The 27,078-nt window shown below is 42.3% G+C and overlaps 1 protein-coding gene across 5 annotated transcripts in view; it reads right to left on the bottom strand.

The window, feature by feature from the left end:
- The window catches only part of LOC117259090 (chloride channel protein 2), a 226,263-nt gene extending 199,744 nt beyond the window's left edge, over positions 1-26,519 (bottom strand). For all 5 annotated transcript variants that reach the window (XM_033630303.2, XM_033630304.2, XM_033630307.2 and 2 more), the window contains exon 1: positions 26,303-26,519. In XM_033630303.2, coding sequence (XP_033486194.2) covers positions 26,303-26,353 — 51 coding nt within the window. In that variant the 5' untranslated portion in view covers positions 26,354-26,519. The remainder of the gene's footprint in view (positions 1-26,302) is intronic.
- Positions 26,520-27,078: the final 559 nt, after the last annotated feature.

The following is a 27,078-nucleotide window of genomic DNA, read 5'->3' as shown; positions in this document are numbered from 1 at the left end:
GCTCCTGCTGGTTGATCAGGGCTCTGTTACATACAGTGCAAGCTGCAGAGAGGACTTTCTACTGTCTGACTCTGGAGGAAAGACTGACAGTGTGTGATTTGTTTGGATACCTTAAAGGTCAACTCAATACTGCAGGAAAAATATCAGCTACTGGTTTATTGTATTATCAATATTGAGCTTGAAGGAGCCTATAGAGCCCGAACTGCAACAACAGCAGGATAAACTTTAGACCTGCAGTGAACTAGGATTGGGTATAAGTACTTGATACCTTTAAGGTATCCACCAAAATAACACAGTACCAAGCAGTGTCAAAACTTCTCCTGTCAAAAGATGCCTGCACTCGATCCTCAATGCACTGGGGGTCTGATCCATCCCGACTCCCTGCCAGAGCAGCAAACTTTCTGCTGCCACCTCTTTGGAGCCACTTTTCTTCCAGCGAGCTGTCAGTTCAGCATCTTCATGGTTAGCACAAGTTAACACTGCACCAGTGGCTAACATCCCAAGCAACTTGCACCGACATTGCACTGGCTCTGCTCTGTCGTTTAACCCGATGCTAATAGTTAGCCCTGTCACTGTGTGTCTGCAGCCTTGTGGACAAATGTCACTGCCACTGAGCTCACACTCCTGCAGCAGCAGCTACAACCCATACAGTCTGCTGTGACACTGCGCTGACACTGCACTAGTCTCGCCACCAGATAATCAGAGATCTCCAGCTTCTGATAGTCTGGGGACACTCCTTTCTAAAGTGTGTTTAACACACCGGCAAAAACGGGCAGCAACAAAGCAACGCCTCTTGCATTTTTGAAAAGGACACGCCCTCCTGGAAATGTGCACTCCCCCTTTTCTCGTCCGCAAGGAAACAAACACACAGAGAGCTTGAAAATGGATGCCGAGAGATTTAACTCCGTTTTGTCAAACTAGGGTATATGCAGGAATCCTGAGGTTAATTTCAATACCTTTTTAAGACTTTAAGACCTTCCAAAAAAAACCTTAATACCTCATCGCCACTTCAAGCTGCCGTTAGCAGCAACGCATCTTTAACTTACTAATCAGTTGTAGTTTGCAATTAAATCTATGGAGCACAAACATACAACAGAACTCAGATAAGATGAGAAGGATTTTTTATTGTCTTTTGCTCCTCTGTTTGGCGCCTGGACGTGCGCCGTTGCGTGATGTCGCACAGGTACGCACACGGCCCCAAGTGGCAGTCCAAGTGTGCCTACCTTCACATCGTTGTTTGTAATAGTCACGAGGAGGAAAATAAATTATACATTCATGGATACTTTTTGTCAAAGCTTAAATGCCAAGAAAATTTAATACTTCATAAAATCGTGATTAAGACTTTTTAATACTTTTTAAGGGCCTTGATTTTCCGACATTTGATTTATCAACTTTTAATACTTTTTAAGACCCCGCGTACACCCTGCAAACATGTGCTCAGTGCACAAGATTGTGGAAATGAAGGACTTGAGCCATTTTGTACCGCTACACGTGTTTCTAGTTGGACTATGTTTACGAGCACAAGAGTTCAGCGAGCCACCGAAGGACCGCCCTGCAGATTTACTATTGGTTCTGCAACATAGGGAGTTTTTTAAACTCTGAAATTGTATCCGCCCATCTAAACACAAAATCAGGGAGAAAGACATCAGTCTTTAGTTAAGCAAAGTGTCTAACACTGCACTGGTTCTACTCTGTCATTAGAGCAGTTAATAAGTGTTAGGTAACGTTAGCCATGTGATGCTAACAGTTAGCCTTGTCACTGTGTGTCGGCAGCCTTGCAAACTCTCACAACTGTCTCTGGCACTGAGCTCACAGTCCCGCAGCAGCAGCTACAACCCATACAGTCTGTTGTAAGCTGAAGTTAAGTCAGTGTATTTGACAGCGTTGGTATTTCAGCGTCCCGAGATGCTGACGAAACTTTTCAAGTATGGCTACACTACACGCCACTCCATTCACGTTATCTGTATTGAAAGAAGTCCTCTATTGGAATCAGAATCAGTTCATGGGCACTGATATTTGTACTTTCATTTTTTTATACAATACCCAGCCCTAGGAATAACTGATGTGAGTGGCTGCTTCAGGGCAACAGACACAAGTTGTGAACAACATAGTCGCCCAGTGCCCAGCCCCTGACCTTGCGTTTCCAGGCGGTAAAAGATGTGGCCTGTGTCTGGTCTCTTATGCTTTTGACTTATAACATCATCAATGAAATATGTTTGGGTTTTGGATTTTAAGGGTTTGGGGTTTTGGTCAAAAAGAAAATTAAAAGAGGAGATGATATCACTTACCACTGTTTTCTGTCTGTAAACTATAAATAATTAAAAAATAATCTAAATAATTCCAAATATAGTTTATTTTGTTTGATGTTTTTAAAAAAAATTAAAAAATAGTCAATAGATTGATCAAAAATGAAAATAATTATTGGTTACACACACACTATATTTACTGCGTTGTTGATCAAACTCACCACAAAACAAACAGTTTGCCCATTTTTTTCCCACCACATTACTAAAGATTACACGTCACCACATTAAACTTTAAGTTTCATGTCTCTTCTTTTTGTATTATCACATAAAATCACTTTTCACTCCACAACTTGTGGACATGGAGATTAAAACTGGGCTGCTGAATGCTGTGATGATGCTGATGATGTGATAAGAAATGAAAGAAGGGGAGACAGAGTTCACAGTTCGGTGCTGGAGCAGAGCTGCTGACAAGTGAAAAACTGTACGCACAGAAAAGTTATTAATGAAAAGAGTAAAAGAGGAAGAAGTGGGCGAGAAGAGGGAGAAAGAGAGAGGGAGGAGGAGGAGATTGATGGGTGAAAGGTGGATCAACTCCAAAACACATCAGTTAACAATCTAGTCACACACTCCTACTGCAACTGGGACCCAATGAGCAGAGCTTCAAACAAAGTGTAGGAGTGTGTGTGTTTAATGTCTTTGATGCTGTATGTTGTATGCACTGTTTCTGCATTTGTGTGTCCGCATGCCTCTGGGAGCATCGAGTGAGTCCGTGCGCTCCTGTGTTGGTGTGTGTAGGAAGACTAAGCGTATGTTGTGGCGAGGGTGCAGAGGGGGTTCAAAGGCACGCAGTCATGCTCTCAAGGGAAAAGAATGTTGTGGAATCTGTTTGCAGAGACGGAAACAACAGTAGCCAGGAAGCACATGCACCAACACTACAGGAGAGGGATAGAGGAGGGAAAATGACATTAGATGGTAGAAAAAGTAGAAAGAAGTTGCACCACACAGTCACAGTGTGAGGAGGTGCCGGAGCTACGCCCCATTGTGACGTGACGCTAAATTAAGCAGGAGCATCTCAGTAGGATCTCTTTTTACACATGCACACACAGAACGCTGAGAAAATGAAGTGGAAAGTCTTTTTAAAAATCCATTTCACAAGTTGTGAAAGTGCCGTTACATCTTAAGATTAAATTGAAATATGACACACACACAAACACACACACACACACACTGGCAGTCAGCCCTGCCATCTATAAGCATTAATGACTAACACAAACACAGATAACGCTGTATGTTTGTACACAACACAGAGCTTGTTCAGTGAATAAAGACAGAAGGCGTGTGTGTGTGTGTGCGTGTGTGTGTTTTTAGCGTCCGTTGGTGTGTGTAAAAGGGGGTCTTTTACTAGCTGAGCCGTTAAAGTGAGCAGGCCAACTCTTGAACTTAATCTCTCCTTTTCCTCCCTGCTGTCACATCACATTACACCATCTATCCATTCAAAACACACACACACACACACACACACACACACACACACATACATACAGTAGAGTCTCACGCACACACTCTGCCAATACTACAGTTCTCCTTGAGGCTCAGAGTTAGACACATCGTGGCTCCGGTTCCTGGAACGACTACACAGAGAGAAGAACTGAAAAGAACAGCGATGGGATTGATCAGTACGTTGTCGTGGTCAACATACACACACTGTGACATTTAAAGGGATACTTTGCAGACTTTCAACCAGGTCTGTGTCATCAGTGTGTGGAGTGTGTGCAGTATTGGTATCTTAAGTTATGAGAGATAAAAGGTGAGCACATATTAGCAGGTGTCAGGCTGGTGGCCCGTCTGCGACGAACCTAACAGCGTCAGAGAAACACTGATTAGTGACATAAACTGTTTGATTCAGTGTTTTACTGCTTTAAATCACCTGGGGTCCCATTTATAAAACAATGCAGAGGATCCAAACCAAAAATGTACATACGAACAAAAGCCTAAAATATTCGACTATTTTCTACATCTGCGTCGCTAATTTCCCATCTCCAAAATATTCATAAGCATGTGTCAAAGTTTCTCCCATCATGGCTGTTTTTATAGATCACTACTTTTCCGTGTGAAGTGGCTCACGCTTCTTTCAAGCCTCATTTTGTGCATACGCAATGTTTATAAATGAGACCCCTGGGCTGCTTGTTTAGGAGAAGAAAAGACCTCTGTGGATAATTCAGCTCCACGTAAAAACCTCCTGAACAATAAACACTCCAGGAATTCAACCCAGGAGTTCACACTAGGCACATGGGAGAAGTTTCAGCTGGTTGCAATCTGCAATCCTCACCAATAGATGCCGCTAAATCCTACACACTGCTCCTTTAAGGTGCCCCCAGTGCCGGCACCGCTGGGCACTCCCTGCCCATACCATGAGCAAAAATCTGCTGGATGACATGAAACATATAACGGCCTATTTCCACCAGATGCGTGTTGGTTGCGTCTCCGCTCCGGCACGGCAGCGAAGCTGATAGAATTCAATTCTAGTCAATGTGTGCGCTTCCACCGGCTCTGGCTGTGCTGCATTCCAGCTCCGTCTCAGCTCCGGCACTCCGGAGCCCTCCGCAACAGATACGCAGAAGTTCTATTTTTGCCGGACGCCAGAACACAATGCAGCAATTTGGCACAGAGCAGATCGTGCGGGACAGGAAGTCGTGCACAGAAACAAAATAAAACATCCGGTTAATTTTCAAAATAAAATACACAGTGTTCATGGCGGATCATATTTCCCTGCACTACACCTTGAAAACTACATAATGGGCAGAGGCAGGCCTGAAGTCAATAGGTAAGAGGTTTTCAGACGTCATTCCACCCCGTTGACACCATGGACGAGGAGATATTAATCATGGCAGTGCACCGAGATGTCTTCCACCGGAGCTGCACCGGTCCGCACAGCAAATGCAGCCGGTGGGTACTGACGGACACGGAGCACACAGCGGATAACCAGCGCTGCCGTTTCGCAACGGACACGCATCCAGTGGAAATCCGGAGTAATGATGATTTCAACTGGTGGACGGGCGTGGAGCCCCAGGAGCTGTCGGCACAGGAGATGCCTTAACACTGTCCATCTGCACACACTCCTCACACCACGGTGACACGGACCTGGTGGAAAATCTGCAAAGTATCCCAGGGTTTCCCAAATATTCATCTATTCCTGAGAGCCCACCATAATTAAGACATTGGCCATCTCCTTTGATTTTCTATTTTTGGAGCTGGACCATTCATCTCCACATTCTCACAGTGCAAAGTGTACTCTGGGCACAGACGGAGCAGCAGAACTTCAGGTGCAGTGAAAGTGAAACTTAACCATTCAATCTGCTGGGTCTAAGAATTTGCCTTTACTCACAAACAGCTGCTACTCTCATCCATCGATCTGATCTGATCTGATCAGCTGTGATCAAGTCGACTGATCAATTATCCACCCCGCAGTCAGCTCCCACTAAATTCTGTGGGAAACACTATATCCCTTTTACACTGTTTGTATCAAATGCCCCTCATGTAAATCATTTAACTGAAGAATAGTTATGGAGTGCTGGCGTGTGCCACATCTGTCTGATGGCAACATCACTTCTGTTTAAAGATCCCTTTCCACTTCTACAGAGTACATTCAGATGAAGTATAAATTTTGGGTACATAACTCTGACAAGTCTGAAATATTTTGCTTCACACAGTTGATAAAATGTATGAAAAGCAATCAGTTCCAGCCAGATTGATAAAACACTGATAATAAAACACATATATCATGAGATCTGTATCTCTGGTTTCTGTTCTCAGATATCTGAGTTTCATTTCAGCCAACTTTTAATCTAAAACCAACAGAAGCTGCGTTCTGTGGAATCTAAAGCTGACAGATCTGAGACTTTGGATACTGTAATCTTCATAATCTCACATGCTGTGCACAGTTTTATGTGCCACCTCAGACCAAATCATGCACGTGGGTGCTCTCTGTTGATGCTGTAGAACAATCGTGTTGCAACTGCAGACATTATATACCTGATCTGTTCATGTTAAAGCCAATACCTGCCGATATTGATGATGTGCTGATACTGTCGTGCATCCTTACTCACAGATATCACTGGATTGTTTTGGTACTGAAGATAAATTCAAGATGTGATGATTCTCAGACAAGTTCTGGAGTTATAAGGAGCGCTCTGTTGGGATGGGTACCGAAACCCAGTATTAAACGAGCCCCGGGGCTACATTATCATAAACCATATTGATAAGCAATGTTATCAATTCTTTTATCTGTACTTTTTTAACATTTTGGTTTAAGTCATTATCATCCTGCAGCCTCTCACTTATGCTCTGTGCTGGGGCTGACCTCCTCCACACACCACCACACACACACACTCACGATACGGCAACTTGTTGGCAACTACACAAGTGACTATAAGTGCAATTAAACCTTAGCGGGTAAGATGCTAATAATTTATCAATGCATGTGTTCAGCAAGTATGAACATGTAAACATGTCCACAGTCTCTCATCCACTGCAGCTAACACACAAGGACAGCACGCTAGTTCAGCTACGAGCGAATTGTTATAAATAAGGTAAAATGGCCGCTGTCTGTATGTAGACTACACGTTTAGCTTAGTTTGACATTTATCTTAAAATTGGGCAGATACTTTTAAACTTAGCTGCTGGCTGAGACAAACAGCCCCCCTCTCTCTACCAGTGCTAATGTTATCTGCACACAGTGAATCACAACAGCGGAGAGGGAGCAGGACAGAGGACAGGAGGACAGAGGACAGGAGGACAGAGGACAGGAGGAATGACTTATAGTGCCTGATAAAACTAGCCTAAACTGCACTTATTGTCATGTCTAAAAAGCAATTATTTAGAAATGAAAAACAACTGATAAGAGTATCGATAAAATCTTAACGATACCCATCCCATTTTAGTTTTTCCTGGGATAATATCAAAACCTAAGTTTGTGCATGATACGGTCATCACGAACACCTTAAACATTTCAGTACACTTGCTCAACAAGGTGCTCAGTTATGACTCGAGGCACACTGCAATCTTAAGAGAAACTCCACATCAGCCTCATCTTATCAGCCAAGTCACACGCAGTCCTAAATAATCCAGGAGTGGAAAGTGAAGGTCAACGAAGCGTGTGAGCATGAGTGTGAGGTCGGAGGATGGTAAAAGAGAGACCAGCAAGGGAGGTAAGGTTCAGAAAGGCACACAGGCCAGCAGACAAACTGTAAACATGACTTCAGCAAGTTGCCATAAAACTTCATATTTAACCCAGAGAAACAGAGAGACAGCGATGGAGACAGAGGTGGAAAGTAATTAATCCGCCATGCCCTGATTAGCTGCTCAGGCCAGGCTTCATTAGCACCAGTTCAACTCTCCTCATCTCTGCCACACGATGAGTAGCACGAGTGACTGTGGCAGAGCTCAGCAAGGTTAAAAAGACACAGGTGGGAAATGTGTTGTGAGTGTACCTCACACCTGCCTGCGTGCACTCGCTCAAGAGCTGCGAGTAAGGAAAAGGCCAAGTGCCTATCAGAGAGAAATATGTGTGGGCTATACAAGGACGTGCACGTGCTAGCTTGTATGGTGTCAGAGCGCTGTAATGCCTGCTGATAACCAGTGTTTGGTGCATCAAAGCACCTTCCATCTTGCCTTCCAATCTGTCAGAGCCAGGCCCATCGAGCCTCGGCTGCCAAAAGCAGCGCTGATCAACTCCATCAGCAGCTAAACACTGCCAAGCGTCTGTTTAATTACACTCCATCAACAGCAAACTAACAGCAATTAGGAGGCAGGCAGGCGAGGGAGTGAGCCACTGTAATTCACGGGTTGATGAACCAAGGACAAAGCTGGAGATGAATCTTGTACAGGACACTGATTTCACAGGAAACACACAGGGGTGAAGGAACGCCATGTTTGAAACGCACACCAACTGTATCAACTAAAATTACCGCCCCATTGTTGTATGCCTCCACCAACACGTCAAGCTGTACTTTAAGTCCATGTCTGTCCAGACTCATAGGTAGCCCATCCAACCCAGCAGAACAGAAGATCTTCACAATCAGCAGTTTCAAGGTGGACACTCAAGATCAGTGTCACCAATTCAGTATCTTCACCAAATCTTCGCCTCTCATCTCGAGTTATGCCGTCAAATAATGGCCAGAAAACATTACGATGCCACAGTAAAGTTGACCTCTGACCTTTTGGATCATCACTTAATCACTTTGTCCATTTCCATGTGTATTTCTCTCTCTTTGTTTATTTATTAAGCCGAGTTCAGACCAAAGATTTGTGACGAGATGAAACCGTTTTAGAACGTTGCAGAGAAAAGCTGCAGTGCTGTGAACTTGACTCAAGCCAGCCGATGGTGTCACCTGCAACTCAGCTGGTCAAATTGCTGCCGGCTGGTATTAGAACATAAAGCACGTCACCTGTTTCAACAGCCAATCAGCTTGTTAGAAAGTCCGGCGGTCAAGTCAAAATGACCGCAGATGGCGTGCTAGCTTGCTGAAGCAGGTGCTCCGTATCCGCCAAGCCCTCTGTTTCCCTCCTCACGGTTATGCCCCCTCATACACACACACATTCTCATTGACTGATGAATTGGCGCTGGTTATTTATATTCTTGTGCCGTATTGATTATGAATACAGTCCATCTGATGCTGGTTTTGTTTCATCACTGTAGCCAGTATATCACTATCACTATCCTCATTCAGATTTTAAGAAGCTACAAATTATATTCAGCCACAAAATAAACCTTAAAAGCTGCAAATCAGAGCAGAAGTTGACAGAGTTGAAGAGAGTTGTTGCATAGAGATGATACACCATCTCATCTTGTTCATGTAAAGTTTTAAAGTTTGAACGGGCTCAGTGGGACGTTCAGGGTGACTGTGCTAATGACAGGTTGGGAATGTGCAATAACATTTTTTGCCGACACTAGACATCAAACAAAAGCCACAGACTGTGTCGTATTAGTCTAAGAGCTGTAAATTCAACACTTCCAAGCAGAAGAGAGATGATAATGTCATCTCAGAGGCAAAGCGTAGCGTGAAAGTCAAGAGCGCTCACTCCGCAGCAAAATCTGGGGATCAAAACATCACAGAAAGTACACTGCACAGCACACTGACTAGCAAAAATAAATAAGTAAACCAAAAACAAAAATAAATTCTCAACTTGAAGCACTTTGAGTTGACTGAGGGGTCTCCGAATGATGATGATGACGAAGTCTCCAACTTTCAGGGGGCTACCTGAGATATTGGTGTGAAATTTTGTCATATTGGCGCATGAACTCATGTGTTGGCCAAAAATGAGGTCACAGCGACCTTTGTTCACCAAATTCTTAGCAGCTTATCCTGGAATCAAAGACATGTGGCCTAAATCTGAGGAAACTCCCTGAAATGTCCTGAGACAATTCTTACCAATTCATTGTTAAGTCCAAGTGGACGTTTGTGCCAAATTTGATACCACAAGAATGACATGGATGCAAACCCCAAAAACATGATGGTTGCAGCTGTTGCCGGAGCAGAGGAATAACAGTGAAACTGTTATTTAGAACTTGAAGAAAAAATCTAAAGGCAAATAAAGCTGTTACTCTTGGTAACACTTCATTTTTTAATAGTTTTCATTCACATGATTCTATAATTTACAAGCCCTTTAATCTGTGTGGTGTAGGAAAAAAGGGCATCACTTGTATGACTGATATCAGATGTCTAACATCAATTATCATATGCTTTAAAATCTTTTTATAGTCCCCCTTGGCTAGAGGAGCAGCACCTACAGAAAGTAGCAATTGATTCATGTGAGGACATTCAAGACAATTCTGGGTCAACACTGAAGCAATGTACATTTTTAAGCACTTGCTGATGTTTCTGAACACAAACAATATTTTGTGGGATCATTTACAACTTCCTGACAATTTTATGGTAATGAATAAATGTCCTGACACCCCCCTCACCCAGTAAAACGGCTCTTACTTGGAAAACCCTGTGAGTAAGAGTGCATCATAGGATTCTACGGCTTTAAAAGCTCTTTACTGACACAAGCGTGTCATCAGCATAACTTGGTATTTACGTCATTAATGACGACGGCTGCATTAAAGTGCAGCTGTGGGAGAATATAGCTCCCCACAGCCTGATAAGGAGCAAAAAATAAACGTATAATGTCTGTTGGTGTCATGATGTTGACCCTCTGACACTGCTTGATCAGAGCTGGTGAGTAATCACCGTGGATATTCAACAGTGAAAAATGTGCTGATGGATGCGTAAACACTGAGGCAGTCAGCCACAATGTGGAAGATCAGTAGTGACAGCAGATAAGGACTGGCCACACCGGAGCTCATCCGGTCTGACCACAACATGGTGATGATACAGACAGCTGGGCTGATCGCTGGGCCATGAATCACTCTGAGCATCACGCCAGATCCTCTTTTTGTTGTGACTAACATCTGCATGAGCAATCATCAGCCAGTTTATCCCTGCAGCCACACACAACAGACACTAAATGAGGCACTGTGTACAGGATGGTAAAGTTAGGATTGATCCTAATGTTTAAACTGAAACTGCAAATAAATATTATGTGATTTTTGCATCAGTGTGATGAATTACCTTGGAATTTCTAGTATTCAATTCTAAATAGAGTCTCCAGAAATTGCATCATATCATAGAACCCGACCGATAAATCGACCCTGCCGTTATGTTGACTGATATCATCTTACTGCAGGCGGATAAGTAACATGAAATTACAGTACAGAAAATAAAAACTAGGTTTGATTTAGAAACAGTGTCCTTTACACTGTTTGTCCACAGGAGGGCACTGACAAGTTAATATCTGAACCACTCAGTACATATCATGGTCACAAGTCTGAAAATATCCTTTGAAAGCTGCGAATGTCTACGAGCCACCCCAAGAACACCAACTGCCTGTCCTCACAGGTACCACTCCGGCAGAGGTCAGACGAGAAGCAACCACGCTGGCCCCCGCTTGAAAGGCACAGACGAGTGAATTCCACCTCCTCCACAAGATCACTACGGAGACACCACAGCGCTTGCATCTCAAGTCCTGGCACCCCTTTGCCACGCACGCCTGAGAACTGCTCTATACAACACCATCTGATACCTCCAAGGCTGTCAGGGTCAAGACAAGATGGAGGGACCAGTGGAAGTCAGCAGAACCATCAAGGCTCCACCACCACATCGAAGACCCCACAGATGTTCCCAGTCAACACCTGCCCTGAAAGCAATGGACAAACCTCAACGCAATTTAATTAAAAAATGGGGTCTTGTGGACACTGCCCACTACGAATGCGAGCATCCACTACAAACTGTGGAACATATAATAACCAGCTGTCCCAAACGATGGGCAACTGAATTGGACGATGAAACACTGGACTTGAAGGCTTGCCTCAACAGACCTGAAGATCTGTGTTGAGGGAAGCTAAAAAAGTTTGACTTCCTGGGTATAAAATTACCTGAATCTTCTGCATCATTGGCCCGTAGATCAGGCACACTAGAAACTTAAGGCCTAAACACACCGGCAGCAAACACCACGCCTCAAAATCTATGCCCCTATTATTTTCAAAGTACAACCCCACACCAGCGGTAAATAGATGTGCTTCTGGACTTGGTGCCCTACGGCATTTTACATCACTGTCCTGTTTCCAGCCTCACCGCCCCCTGAATTAAATGCATTTTTCCCCCATCCACTCTGTACTTGCACATACCTGCTCCTATAGTGGCTCTTTTTCTCTGCTCCTATGGCAGCTCGACTCCTCTTTTCATTATTGATGTATAAAGAGAACTCTGTAGCTGTTGCTGTGTCTCGTGTGTGGCGAAGAATGGATGAGGAGAGACTTGCTGTTGAGGTCAAGAAATATCCCGAGCTAAGCGACCCACGATCCCGTCTTAAAGTCAATGACCATAAAGATACTGCCTGGCGAGTAACAGCTCTGGAGATCAGCTCTTCAGGTGAGAAATCAACTTTAATTAGTGGGTGTCCACACATGATTTTAACCTAGTGCAGAGGTGGAGGAAGTGCAGATCTTCTCAGTAAAAGTGGTTATAAATTTGCGTGGTCGTCTCTTGACGAGCTGCAGCGTGACGCGTCCAGTGTTTGCAAAGGGTGGTTCTTGACACACGTTACATGACAGTGCATTTTCAGCTTTAGAATTTAGGGGTGGTCTTGCCTGGGGAGTCACCTCATACCAATGTGTCGGTGCAGGTGTGTTTATGTGTTCACCAGAATAAAATGTTGGCATTGTACAGTACATTTCTAAAGTGACATACTTCAGATTACACATACATGAGCTGAGTTTCTCATCAGGAGGAAAAGGGGATGTTTGAGACCTTGGTGTGAGCAACAGACCACCATCTGAGACCAGCAAACAAGTAGTGCAAAACAAGAGTTCAGGACATTTCTCACTGTGATTGTTGCAACCAGACTGGGTTTTTGGAGCCAAAACATGTTTTCCCCAACCCTAACCAAGTGGTTTATGTGCCTAAACATGACCACATGTTAACCACAGCATTGTGAGAACATATCATTGAACACTGAAATGTAAAGTTTAAAAATATTGGCTACATATAGCAGATATTAAACACTGTTTTTGAGACCTTCCACTTCTGAAACCAAACCTACACTCTCAACCAACTTTCAGCTGTCACTAGGGCTGACCTTCGAATCCATATTTGGACATTCAAAGCTTCGGAGCTCAAAACGAATATAATTCGAAGCATTCGACGACGATGGGGGGTGGGGGGGATCCGCGGAGGTCCGCGTGGACTAAAAGCGGATGTCCGCAAGCCCTGTGCACGCAAAGCTCAGATTTTACGACCGCTCCGCGCACCATTGTCACTCAAAAGACTGCTCGACATGTATTTTTCACATCACCATGACAGAAACGTGCAAGAATTGGGGGTAATGTAGTGTTTCACGGACATTTTTATAGGAAACTACAACGTGGAAGTGCGCTCAACGCTTCGCTTATAGTGCGCCCGAGTCTGTGAGCACCTTAAATTAAAACCCTCGGCGCACACTGCAGCACAATCAAACAGATGTGAAACTCAGAGCATCAGAAGTGTCTCTGACACCAGGCTCGTTGACGGGGTTAGTGTTGCGTTTAAGGCCTCCCCCCAAAAAAATGGAAAAAAAAAGCGCCGAAGCATCGAATTTTTTTTTTTTCACAATCGAATCCCGCGCCATTGAACGAAGCTTCGAATTTTTTGGGTCAGCCCTAGCTGTCACTCTGCTCGTCTCGTCTTCAAGCAGTCGTTTTAAAATAAATGACACTTTTTCTCTTATCACTGTCAGTGTGGGCCCTCGTTCTCTACAAGCTCTGCTGGTTTCACACAGGTGGACAGTCAGTGGACACACAGCCAGGTCACCCTGAGGTGACAGCGTGCCATGATAACACATGAAAGTCAGAGTTGACACATCAACGGATGTTCAGTTCACTATCAGCTGTGTGTGTTGGAGTGTGTGTTTGCTCACAGATTTCCCATGTTTACAGAGATGCTTTTACATCAAACACCTTTTTGATAAAGGTGACCTTGTTTATGTATCAACTGTGTGCCGTGAGAAAGATCCAGACTCAAATATGAATACTGAAACAGTCACATTCACCTCAGCTGGTAAAGAGGTTCCACAGTGCAGACACCTTCTGGTTAAACGTCCTTCACCTGTGTGAATGATGTGTCTGCACTATGAGGTGATGCTGCTCCAGTGTGTGTGTTCCTCTTTTTATTAAGAAAAAAGCTCAGTAATCAATAACCAGCTAAGAAAGAGGCAAAACTTAAGACTCACAAAAACTATGCTCCATTATACTCTGCCTTTAAGTATCATAACTTTGTACTCGATCATATTAAATCACGCTCTCACTTCTCTTTTATACCTTCTGCTCTTTCTTTTTCCATGTTATTTATGATATGCCACTCTGTGCCAATGTGCCACTCTGTTAAAATGACATTATTTTATTTCAACAGCATTGAATATGAACTGAATCAGTCCGTAACTCTGGATTTTGGCATATACTCCATGAAACCTGGAACAAGCTGATCACTTTGAATCTCCATTTAGAGCATCAGAGGCTTTTCCATCCTATTAAATATAAATTATACAACATTTAATGAATTCTTATGACACATAGGTGGTCATGGTAAACTGATCATGACTAGTATGACTAACTGGTGTGATTTCTTTTGAGAACATTGGAAGAAGGTGATGAGCAACTCAAGAAGAAATGACCCAAAAAATTTGCAAGAAATTAGTAAAAACAGAAAAAAAGTTAAAATAAAAAAAAATAATGAAATGACCTGGAAAGACTGTTTAAAAAAATATAATAAATCTGCAACATAATAAGATTTATTATTAAAAATATTGAATTTCCCGAGCTTTATCCTTTCTTGCCTAGTTTTTTTTTTTCTTTTTATAATTTTCTAAATCTATTATTTTTCTTCAATTTGTGGGACATTTCTTACCAACTTGCTCATTGCCTTTTTTCTCTCATGTTTTTGAAATCGCACCAATGTGCTCAGAGTTCAATGGTTTAAATGCATGTGAAAGGTGCCTGAAAGCAGCACAAGAAAAGTGATGTTGCTCCTGGTTTTTAAGGGTTAATCAGGTCGTGCACAGAAAATTGATCAGCGACAATTTTGGTCGATTGTTTCATTTATGAAGCAAAAAATATAAATATTTTGTTGTTCCTGCATTTAAAATGAAAGAAGTTGGTGTTTCACTCTGTTTTATATGATTATGAACTGAAAATCTTTTGGCAGTTGGGTCAAAACAAACACCATCATTATGAACTCTGGAAAACTGTGACGGACATTTTTCATAATTATCTGCCTTTTAATTAAACACCCAGGAACAGCGCCAGGCTTTGAGGCTGATTTGACACAGTGGCCAAACTGCAGGTCCATGATGTGATGCCATTTGGCCCGAAAACACTTTTTGCCATAGACGTGCATTGTGAAAGAGACATTTGTTAACCAGTGGATACACTTTCTTTGAGCGCCAAAACCACCACGAAGTGACTCGTTTCACTTTCAGGATTTAGTATATATATATATATATATATATATATATATATATATATATATATATATATATATATATATATATATATATATATATATATAAATTAAATATCTGATCTTTCCCAGTAGAAACTGCACCCTTCAACAAATGATAGGAAAAAATGCTGAGCAGGGTCCACCTTCCATCAGATAAGTGGGAACTCCATGTAGTGATAGTGGCATGTTCACCTTATCTGACCTCATATTGACGAGGTTCCTATACAGTACATGACTTTCATAACCATCTCAGAAAGTAAGAGCAGCATATTGTACAGTAGTTTCTGTAGTTTCTGCCCATCTGTGTGTCGACAGTATGAGAAAGTGTGAAATGACAAAGGAACAGACCGTCCACAGAGTTTCCCATATAAATGGAAATGCTGCTGCTGCATCTCACAGCATTTGCTTTTCAAGGGAAAATGTGAAACACAAAGTCAAAAGTGAAATGCTGATGTGGTGGCAACAGTAAGCACTTTATTCTTATTTTTTTTATTCTTCTAACTCTTTGAGAAAAAGAGGTGATCTGGATTTAGAATAATTTATGTTTTACCCTGTTAACCATTCTGCCTGCAGTTTATTTCATTTTCATTATATTCAGAAATGATTATAAGTTAAGTGTTAGTGAGTAGGTATAAGTTTTCTAAGTTTATGTTTCAAATTCTTGTGCCGTGTGTGTCTTCAGATTATGACTGATAGTCTGAGTTTGATGGGAGTCACATGTGATGCATGTGTTTGCACATTTTTGAAAAGATATTCAGTACAGGGGAGAAACTGGAAAATATGTATTTATTTATTCATCTTTTTTTTATTGTGCTTTTTCAAATTCTATATATTTGTGTGCCATTGTTTTAACTTGTGCACCACTTTTGTCAAGTGCGGTTGTTTTGAAATGTGCTAAATAAATAAACTTGATTTGATTTGAAGCGGTGAAACTCATTTTTCCGTTGATGTAATGTCTTGTAAAAAATAAATAATAATGATAATATTAAAAAAAATGTTTATTACAGCAAGACAGTTTACATCATACTATCAAATATGTTAAATTACACACATAATACAGAATCCAATAGACAGCAGATCAGTAGAAACAGGGCCAGGCTCCAAATCTTAATCATCCAATTTATCACTTTTTTTTAACAGTAAACCTCCCTCACAAAACTAAAAACAATTCAGTTCCTCTTATTTAAATATAAGGAAAAAAGGAAGCACGTACGTATTTCAGTCGACACTCATCCTGGGAGTCATTCAGTAACATGACATCAACATCATGGACTATTTTCAGTGAAGCTAACAACCAAATGTGACAAAGTTTAGCTCGCTTCAGTTTAAAGACAGAAAAACTGTCTCACTTTTTCACTGTCACAAACATTTCAGAGCCGTCACACAGCGTCCTGATCCAGTGGTGGAAGGAAGATACGACGGGCTGCAGTGCACGCTCGTTACTAGTTATAAGACACACACACACACACACACACACACACACTGACAACTGTTTATAATAAAAGCCAAAGGAATCTAACTCATGGAGCTTTGCTGTGTTTGTTTCTCTCTTGTTTTCTTACTGCTGCGTTTATATTTTAAACACGCGGCTGCTCACTGGATTTACAGATGTGCTCAGCTGATCAGTCTTGACAAGTTAAATAAATTATTAACCAATTAATTCATAAAATAATTACTGTTATAATAAAGTTAAATAAATTCAAATGTGCCAGTACTACCTACCAGATATCGTCTTGTCACATGATCTTGTCATATAATCAAAGACTTGACATGAGACAACACGTTACCCAACAATCATCACTGCTGACCTGTATATGACAAAAATATCAAAGAGAATAATAAATTATTCATTTAATTGTTGTTTTTTTTAATACATACAGGTTTTTTTGGAGACCAGGAAGTGAGACACGCGTCCTTGTGATACAGCTGACTCCTTTTAAGTCTAATTAAATTATGTTTTTGCAGAAATCTGACAGAGTTGAAAACAAAGTCTGAGACACAGCATTGTCACAAAAATATATCTTAAAATAAAGATGCTTATAGCAGTGCATTTATACACTTTTGTTATTAGTGCGTACTGTTAGCTTTTGATTTTGGAGACTTTAACAGACAATAGAAAAATGTCTGGGTCACAGGTGTTTTCTGCACAGGGCAAGTTTATTTAAAAATAAATAAAGCATATCCAAATATTGTACAAATCATATTTATTTCATACATATAAATCCTTTAAAAATACATATTCACCCTAGAAACAAAATCACTGTTGATAAGGTGTATTTTAAGGGCTTTTTGATAGGACATAATTTGTTCCATTTTTCAAGAATAGGAGACACATCAATGTAAACTGGGGTTTGAACTGGTGGCTGGACAAAGTGAGACATCTGATGACATCATGTAGGGCTTGGGGAAAATGTGATGAGTATGTTTTAATATTTCCCGACATTTCAAGGACAAAACACTTTGATTAATTAGAAATAATGATGAGAGGCTGCATGTTTGTGTCACTACGAGCTGGTTTTCAAACTGTAATCAACCACTAGCTGTTAACAATGTGGTTTTTCTTCCAAAAACTAGGCAGCGGCAAAGTTGTAGAGTTGACTTTCTGCATCGAACATGAACCTTCAGACTTACTGTACTCTGTGTTATCCATGATTCGTCTCATTCTCTACTCGTCTTTATACTTGAAGCCCTGTATTGACCTTTCATTGCCTAAACTCACCTATTAATCAGCTGTACTGAGGGTTAGCACTGAACCAACACTCACATTAGATCTCTATTGTCCATCTGTTCTCTACTCCATGTTTGTTAAGGACACAAAGGGTGAAGAAATAATTGTATGGCACTAATCAAGAGACACGCCTCAACACTTGAACACAAGCTCCTCTGTTGATCTATTGACCCGTCGAGCTCATTCTCTCGCTGCCTTTCTCCGTCTCTCTGCGGTTAATCATCAACACAAGCCGGTCTGAGTGATCAATGCATCTGAGAACAAACACCGTCACACACACACATTCCACCTTTGATTTCACCTGCACACACCCAGTCAACATTTCTCCTGTCTCGTGGAGTGTTTGCAGAAATCACAGTTATTACAAACAGTTCCTCGTTTGGAGGCTTCATTCTTTCGCCTTTGTGCAAATGTTTGTGTTTAGATCTCCAGATCTCTGCACACATCGAGTCCTCGCTGAGGAAATCCATCATGGCTGTTTGCCCAGCGGATAAATAGAGGTGGATTTGTCATTTCGGGAAAAGAAAAAACAAAACAAAAAAGCAAAGGTTGATCTTTTGTAACCCGGAGAAAAACCGTTAGAAGCTTTTGATGCTTATCTGCTGCTCAAGTCGGCCTATTCACAACTCAGCTCTGAACAAATGTTATGCAAGCAGCCTTTTCTCCAAACACCAAAAGCGCGGGGTCAAGGAGTTGTTGACCTGTCTTGTAAAAATAAAAAAGACTTTATCCACAAGGCGTGATGAAGGGAAACAGAGGAGAGGAGAGGGCGAGCAAAACGGGAAATTTCCACTAAGACTGCGAGCGGGCAGACATCAAACGGATGTGGCTACATAAAGCCTAATTACCACAGCAAGGCGAATAACACAGGGTTACAAATTACTCCGTGTCGCAGCAAGACAGATGGCCGCAACACTCACACACACCCGTGCACACACACAGGGGGAAATGTACACTCCCAAATTATTACATTTCCATACTCCGCCGCCCAACACTTTCACTTCCCTGTTGCTCTGTGCAAAACATCTACAGACAATTTAAGATATCAACACACTCTCCATCATAAACCAGAAGACTTTGTGTCACATGAAAAGCCTGTACCAAGTGCCAACACTTCTGTCGGGTACGCACTTGTAATACAGCGTCCGACTCGGCCAGGAGGAGAGTTGAACATGGAGTGAGATGTTTTACAGGATCCAGACACACGATCAAATCGGTGTCCTTTAACTCACTGTTTGCTGATCACCTTATCTCTCACCTTATGACTCTTATCAGAGCTCTACACACAAAACATGCAGGGACACACACACACACACACACGAGCAATAAGCCTCCAGACAGAGCGTGTCACCATGTGACCCTGCACACACACACAAACACACACCATTACCCAGCACAATCATACGGCCTGGCTGGTAATAACAATAACGAGCCATCAAAGCCGAGGCGTGACAATCCGCCGTCTGTTCGCCAGGGATGGGATGAAGAGGAGGAACACCAAACACATGATCGTATCAAGACTCCCAGGAATGAGGCGGCGTCATGGACATAATGACACCAGCAGGACACAGAGACAAAACAATACCCCAGGCTCCCACACACACACACACACACACACACACATATACTGTGCGTCCACTTTGCAGAGTGTCTCATAATCTCAGAGACGACTGGCTCATTCTGATGTAGCAGTGCTGTGATTCCATATAAAGCAGGATAGACCCTCCTCAGCTGCAGTGTCACCTGAGCGTCAGGTGTTGTTGTCAGTATTGCCAACTTGTTGCCGCAGGTAACAGAGATTTATAGCTGTGTAACTGTATGATAATCCGCTCAAACATTTTTGTATGCACCCTCTGTTGGGTTGGTATGTCTAATATGCCTTTGATAGTGCCTAATTACATCTTGGCATGCACACGACTTATTTAAAGTAGGCCACGTGTTCCACCCAGAATGCTTTGGGAGTGTGCCACTGTCGTCACTTAGCTACAGCATGCTAATCAGGTTAGCCCAGCTCATATGGACAGCATCAGGTCTAAAGAACACAAGTGAGAAACCAAAGCTGTGCAGCACTTCCATGAACTCAAAGTTCAGTTTCGAGAAGTGGAGTCTTTAAATCCCGAATGGATTAAGCTCCGAAATAGCGCCGCAACGATCAGTACGTTGACATGCACAGTTAAGCTGAGCTACAGTTACAGCTCGAGTAGGACATTTAACTGGACTACTGTCCTTGTCCCAGTATACAAGCACGGGAGGGGAATTGATTTATGTGCGACTCCTCTACGACAGGTGGAGATATGCCCCCTTTCAGCTTGTTGGTATTGGACCTTTTTCCTGTTGACCTATTACGTCACAGACCAAACAAGTTCGCTACGGTTAGCTAGCAGCTCTGTACATTTGGTCCGTCCAAAAATGCACACCTCTGGATGTAGATTTCTCCATGTTGTTACCTTACTGTAATTCTTACTTCTTATAACTCTCTGTTCTTTACATCGCAGCAACTGTAACGGATCACAATTTCCCCTCGGACATCAATAAAATATTTCTGATTCTGATTCCACTCTTGCAGTTCCCATAATGCACCATGATTGCATCACTCATCTAGGTCTCTTAAACTTCTACCAGTCCGTACCAGTCTTTCTGTTATCACCTGTTTGTTGTCATAACTGAGCTGAAGATAACCGTGCTGATGTCATCAGAGTTAATTCACATTATATGACTGTTTTCACAGGCTGAGTGATGTTCATCATGATGTTAATTAGTGCAGTGTCACTTTAAGAGCCTGTCATATCATTTAGATCTCATACCGGGGATCATTTTGATTATCCCGTTAATCTTTAAAGAGCGGACTGAACCAAAGATTGTCACCACTGTTTAACTCAAGTCAACTAACATTACTGCACCTCTCTGGTAATGCTGCTATCTGACATGCCAGCTCACTCTCAGTACAGACACCTGACTGTGGTAAATACCGTCCAGAGGTTGAGTACAAGCATCTGGGTGACAAATCTTTTTAACAACGTCTTGTTGCAGACTGGGACAAAACAACAAACAATATAACTTTACGATGCAAAAAAGCAGGACACAAGCTCAAACTCTCTGGTTTCCAACTGGTGGGCCAAGGTTCAAAAGTGGGACAAAAAAAAACACTTTTTTGAAGTACAGTTACTCTCCAGCACAAGCTTTTATTTTGAAGTGCTGTTTCCTGCTGCAGAACGAGTGACTAAGGTGAAATCTGGACCTCGTGGCTGCACCAGTTGGGAACCACTGGACTAAATGGTGTTGCTCTGTTAAACAAAGTTTCATGTGCACATTGTTTTGCATTTAAATTGGAGCAATACTGACATATATTGCTTTTCATTGCTTCGGAAAACTCCTGTCACGCTACATAAAATGTCATAAATAGTAGTCTGTCACTCTCTGTTGTACAGCACCTAATAAACGTCACCTTTGATCACAAGATGGTCCATTTATTACTGACATAAAGATAAAGCTACGGCAACACAGACGGTGACAGTGAATTTACACCGACCTAAAATCACCACTAAAGCTGAGACCAGTTTAACTGCTGTTTGCTATTTTTCTTTTTGCCAGCAAAAATACTGAATTTTAACAGTTTGATAGATTTTCCTCAACATCTGTTTTATCATCATTGACACAGCACTGTTACGAATGATTCATAGATAAGCCTTCCCATTCATTCAGGACGTTACAACACCATCATCAAGGACAGCACACACCCCAAACTCAGTGTCTTCACACTTCCATCAGACCAGTCCCATCACACTCACTGCTACAACTTGATCTGATTTACTGCAATGTTTGCATGATGCTTAGTGCACTTTATATTTAAACTTGGGGTTTTCACTACATTCTTTGTTTCTGCTGATCTATTTAATTAATTATTTTTCTTTAAAATCTAACTTATTCTAATTTTATCATTGTTCTGTGTGAAGGGAGACGGGCAATGAAGAATTTTATTGTACGGAGTAAATCGCTGTGTTCTTGCCGTGCACATAACAATAAACCTCGTAAATCCTGATCTATGAGTAAACTGTGATTTATGGTGGTTTCCTACAGCGAGTGTTTTAGAGTCTGAATCAAACGTTTTAACTCACGCCAAGCCTCTTTAGAGCAGGGGTGTCAAACTGATTTTAGTTCAGGGGCCACATACAGCCCAGTTTGATTTCCAATGGGCCAGACCAGTAAAACCATTACATAACCCCTTAAAAGGTTCCTTTTTTTAATGTAAAGAAGTCCGAAAATGTTCCATCCATTTACAAAACTAGTGATGAACAGCCGGTGACATCCTCAGAAAAATTAGGTGCAAATTCTACAGTATGTCTCAGTTTTCCCACATTCAGTCAGCTGAGAATTCACTTCCATTACGTTTTGTTTTTTTTTCCCACTAAAGTGGAAGCTGTTGAAGATCCAGGTTAAGTCACCCCCTGCTTTAAAAACTTTTAACAGTCTGAAGTTTTGTCAGCGCCTCAGCAGCAGGGCCTCACCCATTTTGTTTTGAGAAAGAAGTCTGAGACAGATTCTTTTGTACTGAAGCTGCTGCTTGACAATATTTTGCACAATGTTCAATATCTTTAAATATGACCACAGAAGGTATTCATTGTATTTCAGAGAGCTGCACTCTACTGTAAAAAAGCCTCTGAGGCAGCATATTACATAAAGCATCTGCTCACTAGGGATGAGCTTGATTAGACGTCTAAACGATTAAACGTCCGCCCCCTCGCTAGTCGGCACCAGAAATATTAGTCTGTTAAACCAATTAGTGTTTTATTCATGTACAAGGCCGCTTAAGTGTCATGCAGCTGCCCGCCACTAGTGGGTGCTACAGAGCTGTCACAAAGCAGCCCCCTTCCCCGCGGTAATGCTCGAGTAGACTGGAGTTTTAAAACAGCACGGTGGGAAATTGGAGAGACGTCCTCTCACAAGACCAGCGCGTCTGTGTCAAAAAATAAACTGTTAATCAGTCGACTGGAGCAACGCACAACCACATCCAACTCAAGCATTTGGACGTCAACCTGCACGGATGCTAGCAGTGTTCACCACACTCAGACTGATTTGACATCGTTCACCCAGAGACGCTGTGATCCCGCCCGGTCTGAGAAGATAATGCAGCTCATCACAACAATGACCTCGCAAGATATGCTTCCACTTAACTTTGTTGAGGGTAAAGGCTTCAGGAAGTTAATGGAATATGTTGAGCCTGAATGCACCGTGCCGAGACCGTTTTTTAGACTAGTCGACTAGTCTTAATTAAAATTTTCGTTTAGTCGATAGGGAAATTAGTCGCCAGTAACATCCCTACTACTCACTGTTTTAATTGCTCCTTAGCATTCACAGGTGCATCAGTATGAGGTGTGCAAAGTCATCCAATGTGCCGGATTGGACCCTTTGGTGGGCCGGTTCTGGCCCCAGGCTGTATGTTTAGAGCATTAAGTCAACACTTACATTCATTGTTGAATGCTGACACTAAAATGTTCTGATTGTAGCTGCTGTTTGTTGAGATGCTGGGCTCTTTACGTGACGTGTTTCCAAACATTTTTCCTTTTTATTCTTGAAAAAGCCTCTCAAAGAGATGACTGTGGGACACTAGAATTAGGGAGAATAATGTAAAAGCATTTGTGTATAAAGGTGAGCAACAGTGCAGCATGCATTGTGTATTTTGCACGAATACTCCACCATATCCTACACAACTCATCCTCACACATCCACACCGATGCACCAGTCTGATGTTAACAGACAATATGTTGAGGCTGGTTTTTATTCTCTAAGTGCTCCTTACTCCTGGCCCCGCCAACATTTCTGCAGCCAGCCTTTCAGCCCCTCTCACAGCCAAACTACACTGGCCTCTTTGAGCATCCACTGCCCACAACAAACCCACACAACCACCATGACTGCCAATATCACACAAAGACACCATGTTACTACAACCCACGGCGAGGAGATGGGGGGCAGAGAGAGGACTCATTTATGTTATTCTCACACTGTAGCTATTTTTATTTGATTCTATTTAGACGCTTCCACAATCTTGTTCATGTAACAATGGTCCGCAGCAGAGGGAGCTCAGATTAACAGGAGAGGTGGTGTGGATGGAGGTGTTTTCTTTCTGCAGAGAAAGAGCTGCTTGCATGTTCCTTTCAGAGCCGCAGAGCACGAGACCCCGCCAGGGTGACAGAGCGTCCAGCGCTGAATCAGCGGGTCGCACGTTGTGTAATCTCTCACACACAAATGCACACACACACACACACACACACAAAGATTAACAGCACACAGAGAGGCGGACAAAGAAACTTTTTCAAGAGAAGGAAACAGAGGCCCAAAGGAGTGTTACAGTTGTGGCTCTTCTTAATTTAAAGCCTCGCTGCCACTGAATGGGTCCAGTTGGCCTATAAAACTTGTCTCCTCAAATAGCAGATTGTTTAGGCTTGACACAAGTTTGTCAGGAAAAGTTCAACTGGACATTTACACACTTATACAAACGGTCCAAACCCCATCTTTGATCATCACAAGGGGCACACTGCAGATTCAGTCTCCTCAAAGAGGGATCTGGACACCTGGCTGGGAGGTCCTCTGGCTGCAGGAGCAAAACTATGCATCATGTAAATGCTCTAATTTATAGCTCATGACACCTGTTAGACTATGTACAAGAGTGTAATCATTTGTTTCCCCCTCACCACTGTTATCTCCCAGGTTCATTGCTGAATATTAATTTTTATCAGCCCTGATGGAGATCCCAAGGACAGACATGTTAAGCGGTGGTCCACGGGCTCTGATCTGTATCTGTGTGAAGGCCTGTGACATGTAAATGTTTGAGAGCCCCCTGCTGTATAAAACAGGTCCAATATCAAACCATTCAGCTGCTACATCTTGTAAACCTCCTGCCGACCACCGACTGAACACATCCCAGCAACTGCCTGCATGTTATGCAAGATAAAAAAGGAAATGACCTTCGGTAATGATTGCGAAGCGTACAGTAACTTTTAAAGTCTAAGCTCACATCCACTCACTGTCTGCATAAAGGTTAGCCAGCATGGCACTGGACACCTGCGTAACCGAGCAAGCATCACATCCTGCGACATATTATGCGTGTGCATGCACACAATGAATTGATCTATTGTTGGATGATGGTGGCTGATATCAGCGCAGCCTACACATACAGTAACTCCAACAGTGTACTGTTTGTGTGCAGATGACATCACCCTCGTGCATGTAGTAGATATTTTATGTCATGACAGCAGGCAGAGTGAATTGTTGCTAAATCAGGGATCTGAATGCATGTTTTATTAAGGAAATTCCATTCAAAAATCTGTTAAGGAAGAGGCACTTTGTTTTTTAGCAAATATGCACATCTTCCAAAACGTGCCTCCAGTGCTTTTACACACATCAAGATCCCACTGTGGAGTCGGCTGAGCTATCAAGCACCAAACAACACGCAATTTCTTGAAATACAACTTTTAAAGCCATGGTGTCCTCAGGTTGCACCAAGGAGGTGTGTGGAAATGGCTGGGAAAGCTGATAGTTATATGCACAGTATTAAATATTCCTAAGCCGAATTCACTGGCACATAATTGACATTCAAATCAAGCACGAATCATTTTCCAATATGCGTTTATGTCAATTTACACGGCTTTTTTTAAAGATTATGTAATTTTGACAGTGGAGTTTGGCCGCACAGCAGAGGACTACCTGTTGCAGGATAACGAAATCCAGATGTTTTGTTAATAAGCCCCTTTACTGTTGTGAAGCTAGCTGCTAAAGACATCCAACGTGAGCTGACAGACAACTCAGAAACGTGTCCTTGCTTGTGTCACCACACACAAGGACACCAAAGGGCAATTAGAGACACACACACCACTCACAGCGGCTTCCGACACCACAAACCTCGGTCACTTTCACGTGAGCGCACAGGGGGCCAAACCTCGTTTGAAATATGTCAATTTTTAGTTTAACACCTAGTTGCGGGCAAAAACACACACTCAAGTAGAATCATCTAGACTCACAAAGACACAGTGATTCATTCGGCATAAATATTTCACACCAACATTGTATTTATTGTGGTTAAAATGCAACTTTTAAACCACACTTCACACCGCTCGCTGTTATGCTACCACCAGATGTGTAGGGTTGGCCAACAGCAAGTTGATAGATCTGTCAATGGAGTCTGGCTGCCCTCTCCAACACTGTATGTGGTGTGTGAGCAGTGGACAAAGTTCAGACTGGCAACAGGTCAAACTTACCAGCGTTTGTTCATACTGCAGCGCCCGCTGGTCTGACCCGTCCCCTGCCATGGCTCTGCTCTGGCTCGACCCGGCGACTTGATGAAGTGTTTTCGGCTTCAAGTGAGAGGAACCCGGCGGCGATATCTCTGTGTGTGAGCGCCGATTAAAGCATTGGAGTGACTTTAGTGTCTGTGTAGGAGTTCACAAAGGGAACTCCAACTACAGAGTGCGTCCCGCTTACAGTAAGTTCCTTCATTTTATAGCCTCAAGTCCTCAGCAAGATCCACACCGTGAGGCGGGACTTAGGAAGGTTTGAAGTGGAGTCGACCCTCCCATCTGGAGCTGGTGTCAATCAAACCAGCAGGAATTAAACTCTGAGTTAAAGCTTTCACTGTAAACACATGTGTGTGTGTGTCAACATGTTGTTTGTGACTGTTTATGCATACAGATAAACACAAGGCAATATTAACTATCAGTATGAAATGTTGCGTGTTACCTGAGTCCAGGTGGATTGATCCCACACACACACACACACACACACACACACCTCTGCACGTTGATGATTAACTTGTTATAGCCTTTTTATTAGATAATAGTTAATGAATTCATTGTGTGTATTGACACTGTTTTTTTAACTGAAAACCACTCTCATGATATTATCAAATTCATAATATGATAAATAATATGATATGATGTTATGATGAACTTTTAAATGGCCCAATCCTCTTCTGGGCCCTGAAGGCAAGCTTACTTATAAAGTTATTTAGGCTACATGTAAGCAACAAGGTCATTCA

This window comes from Epinephelus lanceolatus, chromosome 4 (genome assembly GCF_041903045.1).
Source record: "Epinephelus lanceolatus isolate andai-2023 chromosome 4, ASM4190304v1, whole genome shotgun sequence".
NCBI lineage: Eukaryota > Metazoa > Chordata > Actinopteri > Perciformes > Serranidae > Epinephelus > Epinephelus lanceolatus.
The sequence above is the reverse complement of the archived record's forward strand: the minus strand, read 5'-3'. Positions and strand labels throughout refer to the sequence as shown.